Genomic DNA, 13,636 nt, shown 5'->3' with positions numbered 1-13,636 from the left:
TCCATTCCTACTCCTGAGCCAGGACCTGTTCCCCTCCTGATGTGGTCTAATTACATCCCTCTCTCACATAGTCACTATCAACTGTGACTCCCTAGTGCTTCAGGAAGACACAGGCCCCTTTACCAGGTCACCAGTTGCAGGTTCAGCCTTGCCAACCCCACCATCCCACCTCACATCCCAGGAAACCACCCCTCCACCCCATACTCCAGCCACCCCAAACTACTCATGGCCCCCCAATTACACACGCTTCCTCTTCTACCCTGGCACAACTTTGTTGGCTCTGCTAATTCCTGTCAATCCTTCAAGACTAGTTCTGGTGCCTCCTCTTCTGGGAAGTCTTCCCTGATTTCTACCCTCCCACCAACCTCAAAAAGTTAGTTGCCCCTGTCCATCCTTGTTTTAGCACTTGTCACGCTAGGATTGGTTAGTTCTACAAGGAAGAGACATAGAGACATGGACATGAGTGCCTTGGACCCACTGTAGCCAGGAGCTAAGAGCCACCAGTTACTAAGTTCCAAGTACCAAGTGAGGTTCTTCAGATGGTATTTCTACCTGTGCTAGTATCTACGATTATCATCCCCATTTTATATATGAGGAAACTGAGGCTCTGAGAAGTGAAATAACTTGTCATAGAACATTAGGTGTCAGAGGTGAGATCTGAAAGCAGGCATTTTGCTGGAGTCAAAGCTTGTTCTCCTGCCACACTGCTTCTGTGTGGTTTGCCCTTGTCCCCAGGTCAGGGCCCAGCGCACAGCCCACCCCCAGTGACTGTGTGGAGTGGATGCACACCTCCCCCACTAGACCAAGAGCCCCTTCAGGGCTAGAGCCATGGCAACTCATTTCCAGAACCCAGAACAGTGGCTGTTTAGGTACTAGGTAAGGATGGGTGGAGGTGAGAAGTGGTAGGAGGGTAAAACTACCCCTGGGCCCCTGAACAGTGAGTGGGTCCCCATCCACAGCCAGATGGAGGGCATGGACCTACGGTAACTGTAGGCCACGTCCTGGGAAGGAGGCCATCTCAGAATGGTCATCGTGAAAATCACCTGTGTGCACAACCAATAAAAACACTTGTTCCTCCCAAGGCACATTCTAACCACCTGACCGGACAAAGTCCCCCTCCCATGACTTCAACGTTTGCCTCTGCCTGCAGGAAGCTTCCTTGACCTCCTCTACTGCACAGAGATCCTGGTAAGGGGAGGGATATTTCTCCACATTCAGATGGAATCCAGGGTCCCTGGGAACTCCCAGGCAGTCTAGACCCCAAGACACAGGAAGCTTTGGATGCACCCACCCAGCACCCCCTGGAGGCCAGGCTTACGTCCAAGGCCTGAGCTCTAGGCAAAATGCCAGAGAGAACCTTCCCAGGAGGCAGGGCCTCGTGCAGGCCCTGCCTGAGCCTTTCTGGGTTGTTTTCCCTCTTATAGGCCTGGAGGGAGCTATGGCCACAAGTGGATGAGATCCCACTGGCCACTGGCACGGGAAGCGTGTGTCACAGCAGCCCGGCCAGTCATCTCAGATTTTCCTCTGGGCTCCAGCCTGGCTCGGGCCCCCACACACCCTCCCTTCTTCACCACAGCCTTATTTTTAGCTTCTTTCCTGGAGGCTGAGGCTTGGTGGGTCACAAGATGGGCCTCATGCCCAGGAGGAGCCTCCTACAGCTTAGACCACGCCCACTCCACCAGCCCACCAGCCCTGGGCTAGCTCAGTGGGGTTCCCACCCCACCCATCCCATGGCCACATGTCCCAACCCAGGCATCTCCAGAGTCACCCCAAATCCACGGCCAGAACCGCCCTCTGCCCACAGGGTCCTCCTCCCTGGGCCAAGAAAACATTGTGGAACAGCAGGAGCTTCTGAATTTTCTCATTCACTGACCCTGGTTACACTCCTCCCGAGCCCCCGAGGGTTTGGCCTCTTGTCTAAGGCCAACTGTCCCTCCTGCCTACCAGGGTTCTTGCCCTGGGCCTGCCCCTGGCTTGAGCCTGTGCTCTCAGCCTCTCTCTCACTTCTCTCTCCTGCATATCAGCCTACAAAAGTGCTCACATCTCTCTTACCCTGGGGGTGAAAGCAATCTTGACTTGTCCCCTCTGCCAACTGCTTCTTCTCTCTCCCTCTTCACTCTTAGAAGAGCTCTCACCCCCACCAACTCGACGTCCTCACCTCCATCACTCCCTGAAACCAACCACCTCCTGGAAGCTCAATCCACAGACTCTCAATGTCCCAGGCACCTTGCCTCCAGTTCCACTGCTCCACCACCTGGTCCCCATTCCCTCAGTGGCACCATGGCACTACCCAGGCCAGACACCTGGGAGTCAGCCATGACACCCCCTCGCCTCCCACAGGCCCATGAATGGGCCCAAAGATTCTCTCCTTCACCACCTGGCCCCTCTCCGGGCTCCCTGCTTCCAGTCTCTCCTGGCCCATCTAGCATCCCTCCTGCAGCCTGATCTCACAAGCACTTATCAGTCTACTAAGTCCTGGGCTGGGTTTCAGAGACCACAGGCAGTGTCTGGACTCAAGGAGGTAATGCCATGATCCAATGGTTGTCACCTCTGGGTAGGGCTCAGAGTTACCCACGTGGTCTTCAAAATCCACTGGCCCAGGCTGCTGGTTCAGTAAGACTACCACTAACAACATTAATCTGGGTATTAACGTGAGTTAGTGTGCACTATGTGACAGACACTGTTCTAAGAGTGTTACTTGTATTAGCTCATTGGTGTAGCTGCCTAAGAATGTTTAGTGGCTCCCCATTGCCACCCAAGTGAAGCCAGACTTCTAGCATCTGAGGCCTCCATGATCCACATCTGCACAATCACCCTGTCTAGAGGTGAGATGCAAGGATCTATTAACACGTAGCCCGGGTGACTGGAAACCACTGGCCTGTCTGGTCTGAGGCCACTATGCCTTGCACATCACAGTTTGTAGGCCTCCAAGGCTTGACCACAGCCATGCCCTCTTCCTGGAGTGTCCATGTCCACTTTTTAAGATCCACCTCATCCAGAGCCCAGATCCAAGATCACATTTGCCAGGACGCCTCACCCCCCCCCCCCCCCATCCAATCCCTCCTCTGCGGCTCTTGTTGAAGAGGTACCTGCAACTTTGAGGGCACCCCCAGAGCTGGATGGAATCTGGCCTGGCTCACCCAGCTGGCTGGTCACAGATACTCACGGTGATCCCCCATACCTGCTGGTCCCTCAGTAGCCCCCAGAGAAGCCAGGTCCAGACCCCAACCTGTGGATATCACAGAGTCCACACAAAAAACAAGATGTACATGGAAACCCACAATGACCTCAGGAGCCCCCAGCTCAAACCAGCCTCAGATGCAAGGTAGGGACATTGTGATCCTGAGGTCTCTTCTTGCCTAGTCAGCCAGGACAGGCCACCTGGTACTCAAGCTCACTCCCCCGAGCAGCCATCATCACCCCACATTCACTCTGCCTCTCTCAGAGCAACAGGCAATTTAGTTGAATTCCCAAGAGCATGGGCTCTAAAGCCAGACCATCTGTGTTCAAATCCTGGCTTCTCTACCTTCCCTGCTGTGCGACGCTAGGTAAGCTACTTAACCTCTCTGTGCTAGTTTCCTCTTCTGTAATATGGCTTAATTTTAAGATCTGCTTTCTAAGGTTGTGGTGAGGTTTAAATGGGTTGATCCATGTAAAGTACTTAGAATGGTGTCTGGCACATAGTAGGTAGTCAACAAATGTTATCACAGATCATTAGCTCACGGGGCAGGAGCCTTGGTCATGACAGAGAATAATGGGAACTCCCACCTCAGTGATCTTTTCTCCAAAATGGGGTCAGATGGCTAGAGAGACAGGGCCTAGGAATCTGAAGGGTTGGGTCATGTCTGCCATTGGTTGGTCCCTCCAGGAGGGACCTCTGTCCCCCCGTGGAGCCTTAGAGCTGACTTACTCTGCTTCAACACTGGGCCACAGCTCCCACCCCAGTAATTATAGGGGCTTGAGGGCCTGGCTCTGCTGACCTGGCTCTGGATGGCTAGGCTGGGAAACCACAGCCTGGCCCGACTGACAACACCCCCTCCCCTTTAGCCTAAGGGGACTGGCCAAGGCAGTCCCTGAGCTAGGGATCCAGGCTCTTAAGCACACATACTTCTACCACCCCAGAGCTTCCACAGGGCACGATCTGGCCCCCATCCACCAGGGACAGCTGAGTGACTTCCAGGAGCACCTGGCCCCTACTCTGAGCCTCGGGTTGCTCATCTGAGAGTGACCCAGGATCCCCATGCATCCCGGCTAGGTCCATCCTAAATCTCAATCACATTTGTTCTACATATGCTGATCTTCCTTCCCCCATATTGCCCTACAAACCTGGGTCATTAATATCAGGACAGCTTAGTGGCCATCTCTGCAGGAACCATGAATATGAGGCCCCCACCCCAGAGCCTCAGCTCCTCAGAGAGGCCTCACCTCCTCCCTAGAGGATCTAGACAGCAAACTTGTCCCCCTAAAGAGCACTCCAGCTGGAGACCGGAACAGCCCTCCCTCCCAAGAGCCCTGCCTGCCAGCCCTGGAGAGGAACCACCCCCGGAGCTCAGAGAGCCCTCCCTTCTCCCCACTAAGTCTCTAGGCCCAGAGTGGGCGGGGACAGGCAGCCTGGCCTCTGTCCTGTGGTTCTAGCCTATCATTTGGGGCCAGCTTTCCTGGAACCAGGATCGGCCTTAGCAATTTGGGGGCTTTGCACAGCCACTCCTTTCCCAGCTCAGCCTCCCTGGCCCTGTCCTACCTCAGGGGCTCCCCAGATCACCGGACAGAAGACAACATAATCCTCGGAGGGTGCGGCCTGTGTGACCACAGACATAGGATAAGGAGAGTTGTGGGGAGAGAGATAAGAGACCCCAGAATGGCACAGCTCGAGCCCATACACTCCCAGCTTCTCCTGGCTGCTGCTTTGGTGGCCAAGGGGACCGCAACTTCTACTCCCATGAGGTGAAAAATTGAGATTCAGAGGCGCATGAGATTCAGAAGGCCAAAGAAACAGGCAGGAGCAAGGCTAGCCTGGCCTCCAAGCTCCAGACCTGGTCTGTGTTCCCCACCTCACCCCAACAAAACCCAGAAAAGGGGGTGCAACCAGCCCCGTCTCAATAACCCCATCCACAGCCGTCATATGGGTGCTAGAAACAGTGTGTGACCCAGTAACACCGCCCCTCCCCAGGCCCAGCCCTTTATAGTTTACAGAGCCTAATCATGCTCCTTGCCTCCTGGGACCCCTCTGGCAAATCCACACTTGACAGTGAAGGGACCACGGAGACCTCATGCAGCTATCAGGTTGCGGGGAGACCCCAGCAAGGTCTTCATGGTGGCAGAGGACTGAGGGGAGGTAGGAAACCGGGCCCCAGCCCTCGCCCCCAAGCTCTGGCGAGTGCATTGTTCCTGCTTTGCCCTCTGCCACATCTCCCCTAGGTCTCCTTTCACCAACCTCCCAGCTAGCTATGGGGACAGGGCCAGACACAGAGAGGGTCAGGATCTGCATCAGGTCACACAGCAAGTCTGGCAAAGTCAGGAGCTCAGCCCAGAAGACATTCAGAGCCCAACAAGGAGCCCAGCCCCAGGAGCCTGGGGATCAAGCCAGTGTCCCCTTTGTCTCCCTCCTCTCACTCCCTTTCCACTCTTAAGATTTCAGGACCCCACACCGGGGCGGAAACAAAAGCCACTCCCTGTCCAGAGAAGGGACATGGAGCCCTTTCCTCTCTGAGCAGCTCTGACCCAGGCAGCCTTACTCTCAGATCAGGCTGTAACCTGCAGCCCTGTCCCATTCATAAAATGGGAAACTAAGGCACAGGCTGGGGCATTAAATGGCCCTGGGTCCCAGACCAAGGTAGTGAGTTTCAAGATACTTCCTCTGAGCCCTGACCAGGTAGCTCAGTTGGGTAGAGCATTGTCCTGACACACCAAGGTTGCAGGTTTGATACCCGGTCAGGGCACATATAAGAATCAACCAATGAGTGTCTCTCCCCCCCCCCCTTCTCTCTCTTTAAAATAAATAAATAAGGAAATAGAATTTTTTAAGGACACTTCATCTGACAAGTCAACAGCACAGCCGAGGTGCTGACAGAACCAACCACAAGGTGCCTGAGCAGGAGGAAGGACCAAGGAAATGGGCAGCTGGCAGTTAGTCACTAGGGTGCAGGCTGGCCCTGCGTGCCTGAGCACTGCCCTGCCCTGCAGGTGCTCCAGAATGCCGCCCTGGGGCCCTGCCCTGCAGACTTTACTTGTGCTGATGTGTCAGAGGCTGGGGCAGGGCCACGAGGGGGACAAGACTACCTGAGGGGACAGGATGGAGGTGGTAGTGACTGTACTTATCCACAAAAACAGCCGCAGAGGTACAGCTTGACTTGGCCTCTCCTCACTCCGGTGACCTTGTAAGAGACCCTGGGCCTCCATTTCCCCATCTGTCAGCTCTGGACAGACTCAACCAGGCAGACAAAAAGGAGCCAAGACCCCCCAGCCTGGCAGTTCCCTTGGCACCTGCTCAGGTGTGTGGGGAAGCCCCCAGTCCCTGCCAGGCCTGTGTTCTTGGCTGGGTCCCTATGCTCAGCTATCCTTCTGGGTTTGTGTTAGTGAGCGGTTGCCACAGATACCAGTCTCAGCTTCTTTGGCAGCAAAGGACTCCCCCAGGGCAGGGCTCTGCTTCTCCTCACCCATCCCCACCCCACCCAGTTTCAAGAGCCAATCTGCTATGGGCTGGATCAAAGGGAAAGAACATAGGAAGGGACAGGTATCTCAGAGAAGTTGGGGAAGGATCCAGCTCTCAAATAGTCAGTCTTCAACCATGAACAGGGCCAGCGCTGGCCCCTTCTTGCAGGGCCTGGTTCGAGAAGCAGAAGGCTGCCACCTACACCCTCAGCTGAGCTCCCATTTTACAGATGGAAGAACGGGAGACCAGTGGCAGAGGCAGCTCTGACAGCAAGAAGCAGAGCTGGGAAGAGGGGATCCAGGACCCTCACCTGAGGGGCTCCCTCCTTCTCCTGACCTGGCAGTTACAAGTGGACTCAGAATGGAGAGTGGGTGGCTACCAGGCTGGTGGGGGCCACAGGAGCAGAAGCCACATGCCCTACGGGAGCTCAAACTGCCTCTGTTAAACAGCTGAAATTCAGCTCAGAGTCTGGCCTGCAGAGTCCTGAGTTTCTAGGCCAGAAGCAGGGGGCGTATCCCACCTCCACCAAGAGAACACTGCAGGGGGTTGTTCTGGTTCTGCTCAGGGGGGCTCTGGTTCTGCTCTGCCCTGCCATGTGACCTCGGATGAGAGCCTGCATTCCCCAGGCATCAATTGTCCCCACCCTGACTAGGAGGTGAAGGGAAGAGTTTAGAGGGGTTGGTTTCTGGACTACCTCAATTTCATCCAACTGAAGCAATGCTCAGGAAGGAAAGCCAGAGCAGAAGCCTGGCCCTCCTCACCTGCTTCAGAGGCCTGCCGCCCTCAAGGGGCTCTCACGGCCAGGAGGAGAAGCCATAATTAGCTGGCTCATTGGGTGGCGCTGGGAATGCCAGGGCAGAGGCAGAGCCTACTGTTGTTCCCCAGGATGGAGACCAGCCCTGGTGGAGAAGGGAGGGGTTCGAAAAGGTGTCCTAACAGAGAAAGGCCGGAAGGGCATCAGGGCCGGAGCACAGCTGCCACAGAGCACGGGAGAGAAGGCAGCTGACATTTGTGACGCTCTCCTAGGAGTCTGGCCTTGTCCCAGGTGCTTGAGACATTCCTATTTGCTCCACACAACCCGCAAGGTGGAGGGGAGGAAAAGATCACCCAGAAGGCTCAGGCGACATGCCCAAGGTCACACAGCTGGCAGCTGAAGAACCTAGCCTCAAACTCTGATATCAAAGACCCTAGAGCTGTACTGTCCACTGCAGTGGCCCAGCCACTGTGTCTGTTGAGCACCTAAAGTGACATGTGCTATAAAAGTCAAACACACACAGGGCTTTTGAACTTAATATGAAAAAGAATGTGAAATATCTCATCCATAGCTCTTACATTGATTACATGTTGAAATATGTTGGGTATATTGTGCTGAATAAAATATATTAATTCATTTCGCTTATTTCTTTTTACTTTTTTAATGTGGTTACTAGAAAATTTTAAATTATGTATGGGGATTGCATTATAATCCTTTTGGACAGAGCTAATCTACCAGGAAGACAGAAATTCATGGGACATATTTAAGAGGGGGGAACTCCTTTTTTTGAGGGGGGAGCCAAGACCAGATTGTAAGGTTCTAGGGGGTGGGACAGCTGGGTAGGAACATCAAAAGTGACTGATCAGTGGAGTGTCAGCATCCCCTGGCTTTCTCTCAGCTGGGCCAGCCAGCAACAGGTAGACTCAGGCCTGGAATGGCCATTCCCCAACCCCACCCCAAGACCCAGCAAGCCATAGTAGTTGCCATAGAGACAGTAAATCTTCCTATAAACTGAACTTGGAGCCAGGGGAAATCTACCATAAAGAGAGGGAGAGGGAGCCAGACTCATCCGGAGAGGAAATCTGTGTATGTTGTGTGTTGTGTGTTGGAGACGGGGCGGTGCATGAGCTCTGGCCCTGGCTGGGAAAGGGAGGGATGCACAACCCATGCCGGTGTTTGCACAGGGCTTTCCGGGCCTTCCTCCCTACTGCCCATGCCCCTCGTAGCCACCGTTCCCCATCCCCCCACACCAATTCACCAGAAATTTTCTATCTTCTTCCCCATTCCGAAATTCTGACTCTAGGACCCAAGTCCGGGTGGGGGCAGATAAGCACCAGACCTCCCTGATCCCACCCTCCCCCTCAGCCCCTGGCAGAGTCAGCTTCCCTAAGAACATCAGAGGGGGTGGTCTGGGGCCGGAAAAAACAAGTTGGACAGGGCTGCAGTGACAGGAGCAGCACCACTCATTGCTCGGCTGAGAAAGTGGAAAAACGCTTCCTAGGCAAGATTTACTGGTAGAGCTAATGCTATCCTGGTGCACTCTCCAGGCCATCTTGGACAAGAGCTGTACGGGGGCCTCGGACGCCCATCTGTACACAGAAGTTTGTTTTGCATTAGTGACTATAGGGTCCCAATGTTTTCTGACTTCTCCCCACCTTAGGATGGCACTTAAGCTCCCAGGTCCCAGGCAGGCATATGCATGACAGGGGCTGGTGCACTTGGGCCAGACTGGATATTCCTGCTCACCAGACCAAAGTAAGAGCTTCCTGGGGAGAGCCCACACCAGAAACTGGTGCCACTGGTACCCACTTCCAACCTGCAGTGGAAGAATGGAGAGAGCCAAAGGTTTTGAAAGCGGGAGAGAAGGAGGAAGCCTCTGTTCTCCCATCAGAGTTCTTCCCGTCTACTTGACACAAAACCCCAATCAACAGAGGAGGAGACGGAGGCTCAGAGAAGGGACCCAGGTAGCATCTGGTTTATACCAGGGCTCTCGTCTCCATCACCACAAAAGTCTCTTTAAAGTCTGTGCAAAATTCCTCCTGCTTTTTTTTTTTTTTTAGTTCCAGATTTTACTAAGCTGTGGTTAGGCAGGTTCTGGACCAGCACACCAGGTACACTGTCACAGCTCTCCTCCAGCAGGGAGCCCCACCTATGCCAGTCTGGCCAGAGCCCTTTTCTCTCAAGGCTGCACCATTCCCACCTAAGGGCAGCTCCATCCAGGGAAATTCCCTACTCCCAGACCCCTGAGGACTGCGGGAGGGAGCAGGCAGGAATTCCATCCGCATAGGACCCAGGGATCAACCTCACAAAAGGGGAATCAGACCTAAACACAGCTGAGACTGGCCCAAGGTCACCCACGAAGTGCAGGAGGGGCAAATCTGGGACTAAAACCCGGTCGTTCCATGGAACTCCACCCCATCTCCAAGGCTGGTTCCCACAGATGCTCACAGAGGATGAGACAACCCTTCTCTAGCCCCAGTGGCCAGCGCCCTACCCCAGGCCCCAGGCGCCATAGAGCAAGGGGAGGCGTCTCCCGGCCTCCAGCCAGGGCCAGCTGCAAACCGCATCCCGGGTCCCCAGGCGCCACAGACCCGCTCCGCCCCTCCCTCGGCTCCCCGCAGCCCGGAGCCTTTGTCAGCCACGCGCTCACACGCTCGCACACACATCCACGCTGCCCGCGCGCGCACACTCGGGCTCCTCTAGCGCACACCCGCAAGGGGCGCGCGCGCTCGCCGCACGGACGCAGGGGAGTGGAGGTGGCGGAGGAAGGAAGGAACTGACCGGCTACGGACCCACAGACCGCCTGGACTGGGGGAAGGGGAGGACGGGCCTGAAAACCTGAGGTGGGGGCGGAAGGGGGCGCAGAGGCGAAAAGGCAGAGACGTAGAGGAGACTCGGAATAAAGGACAACGGATGGGACGTCAAGGGCTGGGGAGGACGCACGGGCTGCTCCAGGGCTGGGACACCCCCAATCCTTGGCCCTGGGTGCGGGGCGGTCCCTGGATTGGACCCTTGGATCACGGGGCATCACCTGCCAGTCGTGCATCAGCGGAGGGCCCTTAGGGACCCCACGTAAGGCTTGGATATAGGGGGCCCGGGGCCACAGGCTCCCCGGGGTACCTCGAGGCGGGGGGTTCTGATTCTCGGGCTGGATGGGGCACTAGCTCACCTACTACGGTGTACCTGTCCAGGTAGTTGAGCACGTTGCCCAAGCTGAGGATGGCGGCGGCTGCCCCTCGCCTGCGGCCCAAGCTGGCGGGTTTGGGCTGCTGCGCGCCGGGGCCCTTGGCAGCGGCTGCACAGCTGGGGGTGCCGGGGGTGCTGGGAGGTCCCGACGGGGCCCTCCTCACGCTGCCCGACAGCGTCTGCACCTCCTCGTCGGCGGCCGCGACTCCAGCGGCTCCCGCTGCCCGCGCCCCGCAGCAACTACCACCGCTAGCTCCTAGCTGCGCCCCTCGGCGCCGGCGCCGCCGCTCCGCGTCCGCCTCCTCCTCCTCCGCGCCGCCCGCCGCCGCCGAGGCGCATTCCAGGCACATCATGCCGGCCGGGATCGCGGCGGCGGGGGGCGCGGGGGGCGCGCGGCCCAGCTTGGGCCCGCTCAGCGCGCGGATGCGCCGCGGAGCCGCCGCAGCAGCATCCCGGCCGGACCCCTTCGGCTCCTGCGCTCCGGCCCGGGTGGCGGCGCGGCCAGGGTTCAGCACGACGCGCCGTCTCCGCCGCCGCGGCTCTGACAGCTGGGGCCCGGCTCCGCCCACCGCGCCGCGCCCAATCAGCGCCAGGCTCGGGCCACAGCCCCGCCCCGCACGTGCTGCCCCGGGGGGGCGGGCCGGGCCGGGCCGCCGAGCCCCTTCTGCCGGACGGGGGCGCAGTCACGCCGGAGCCGCACGACCGCGGAAGCTGGCGAGGACCCGGAGCAGGGTTGCGGGCGCTACAGAGCTGGGACCAGGGTGCGGGAAGCAGGGCTTCCAGGAACCCACCCAATGCCGGCCGTCCCTACTCCCTACCACGAGAGTGGGCTCTTGGCGGAGACGCTGGGAGACAGCTGAAGGCTGGGGCTCAAGGCATGTGCACGTCCTGGAGAGGGGGTCTCGGTTAAGGGGGGGCGCCCGTAGAAGAACCCGTGGCTGCTCCAGCAGCTGCTCACTCGCCCTCATTTAGTCAGTTCAGAGAGAGCTACGTCAGAACCAAGAAGCGTGACCCAGGACCCTCGTGGTCATGGTGCCAGCTGGAGCACAGGGTCTGCCTGTGAGACTGTGTCCAGCTGCGAAGGATGCACAACTATGGCTTAAGGGCTCCTTCCCACTCCCCCCCAAATTCCACATCCTTTCAGCCACAGCTCTTTCTGGCTGTGTGGCCCTGGGCAAGTCACAGTGGCCTTCTGAGAGCCTCTGGACGTCTCGAGGGACCATTGGTCATAGGACTTCTGGGGTTCTTATCTCCCTATCACCAAAGAAGAAACTGAGTTCCAGGGGAAAGAAGCAGTCTGTCCAAGGGCGCAGACCTAGTCAACGATGGGGCGCGCAATCCAGTTTCCTCTATTGCCCCCAATGCTGCTCTTGGCTTCTCCAAGCCAGTCTCCTCATCCGCATGATGGGAGGTTGAACTCAATGACAGCTAAAGGACCTTCTGATATTCTTTCATTAGGTCTGGGCCATAACTTCAAAATAAATGGGACACAGGATATTAGTGGCCACTATTCCAAGGGCAAGTATATTTGGGAAATGGTGCCATAAACACAGAGTAGATTTCCGTACTGAGGGACTTTTCAGAGCCTTTAATCTGAGAGTGTACACTGTCAGTCTCCCGGGGGGAGGTGTAGGCTGCCATGTCCCCATGTGTACTAGACCACAGAGCGTCTTGTAAAATGACTAGAGCTTTGCAGAACACAGTCTAAAAAGCACCAGCTCCCCCAAGGCTGATAACTGGGAGCTCAGTCCACCTCTCCTCTACCCATCCCCCTACATGAGGGTGTTTCCAGGGCTCAGGCCTCAGTCTCTGCCCTTCTCACTTGGCATACTCTCCCTTGGCAGCTTCTCACCCACACATGGGCTTTCAGAACTCACCCATGCCCATGACACGCCAGTCTCCATCTCTAGACGTGGCTGCATCTCCAAGCACTAGGTCCATATGCAGTTTTCTGCACATTCCCCCCTAGACATCCCACAGCTCCTTGAACTCAGCACATCCAAAATGGAACTCATCGTCTTTTTCCTAAACCTCTCCCATCCTGGTATCATTTATCTCTTGGCAAATAGCAGCAGCATCCACCCTGTCACCAAGCAGGAAACCTGGGTGCCATTTGGGACTCCTTCTCTCTCCACTCCCACATCTAGGTCCTGTCCATTTTTTTTCTCTAATATCTCCCAATGTCCCCATTGCTCACTGACCTAGTACAAACCTCTCTGTCTCACTTGGACCCTTTTAAAGCTCAACACCACCTGGCCCAACATCACTCTCCAGTCTTTTCTTAATATTTCTTGCCAGCAATTTTCTAAATTACACACATGACCCCATCACTACCTTGCACAAAACCCTTCATGGCTGCTTACTGCCTATGGGATTAAAATGATCTAAGTTCCTTAACATGATCTCCAAGGCCCTTCGTAACCCTCTATAGCCCACGTCAATCTCCAGCCTCAGATCCTACTGCCCATCTCTCAAAATTACATTCCACCACACTGAAAATTGAGCTCCATAAATGCACTCACAGTTATTATACTTCTTGGAACCTAGAGGAGTGGCAGGAAATGGGGGCATTTGTGTATAGTTCCTGCTCTCCCCTCAACACAAAAGCCCTTGTCCTACTAATGCCGTGATGGTTCAGTACCACGGAGAGCGTCATATGGGCCGTTCCCCCTCCCCAGGCTCTTTAGTCATGCTCGGCCTATGCTGTCTACCTAGTTACCTCCTCCCACTTGTTATTTAGAAACCCAGCACAGGCATGGCTTCCTCCAGGAAGCCCTCCCTGAGCCACCTGAACAACTGTCACCTCCTCCTCTGGGCTACTTTAGTAATCTGTGTATCCCTCTATCCTGCCCGACACATTGGGCTGATTATGTTTGCGCGTGAGTCCACCCCCACACACAATAGGCTGTGCGTCTTGAACGCCCATACCCCGTCTGATTCATCTCTGCAGCCCAGTACAGAGGAGGCGTTCAGAGAATGTTTGTTGATTGAATGAGTAAATGACATTTAGCAGGTGCTCAGGAAGGATGTGTTGATTTGTGTCA

At 56.1% G+C, this 13,636-nt stretch overlaps 1 protein-coding gene across 2 annotated transcripts in view; it reads right to left on the bottom strand.

Annotated features, from left to right (window-relative positions):
* SPNS2 (SPNS lysolipid transporter 2, sphingosine-1-phosphate) overlaps positions 1-11,069 on the bottom strand; it is a 33,880-nt gene extending 22,811 nt beyond the window's left edge. The window contains exon 1 of one of the 2 annotated variants that reach the window (XR_014000590.1): positions 10,576-11,069. Coding sequence is in view for 1 of the 2 variants with exons in the window: in XM_081162888.1 (XP_081019014.1) it covers positions 10,576-10,945 (370 nt within the window). In the remaining variant the exon portion in view is untranslated. The remainder of the gene's footprint in view (positions 1-10,575) is intronic. The other variant, XM_081162888.1, reaches the window with a different exon arrangement.
* Between the last annotated feature and the right edge of the window lie 2,567 nt (positions 11,070-13,636).

Source organism: Miniopterus schreibersii (genome assembly GCF_964146895.1).
Source record: "Miniopterus schreibersii genome assembly, chromosome: 16".
NCBI lineage: Eukaryota > Metazoa > Chordata > Mammalia > Chiroptera > Miniopteridae > Miniopterus > Miniopterus schreibersii.
Note: the sequence above shows the minus strand (reverse complement) of the source record. Positions and strands in the feature narration are given on the sequence as shown.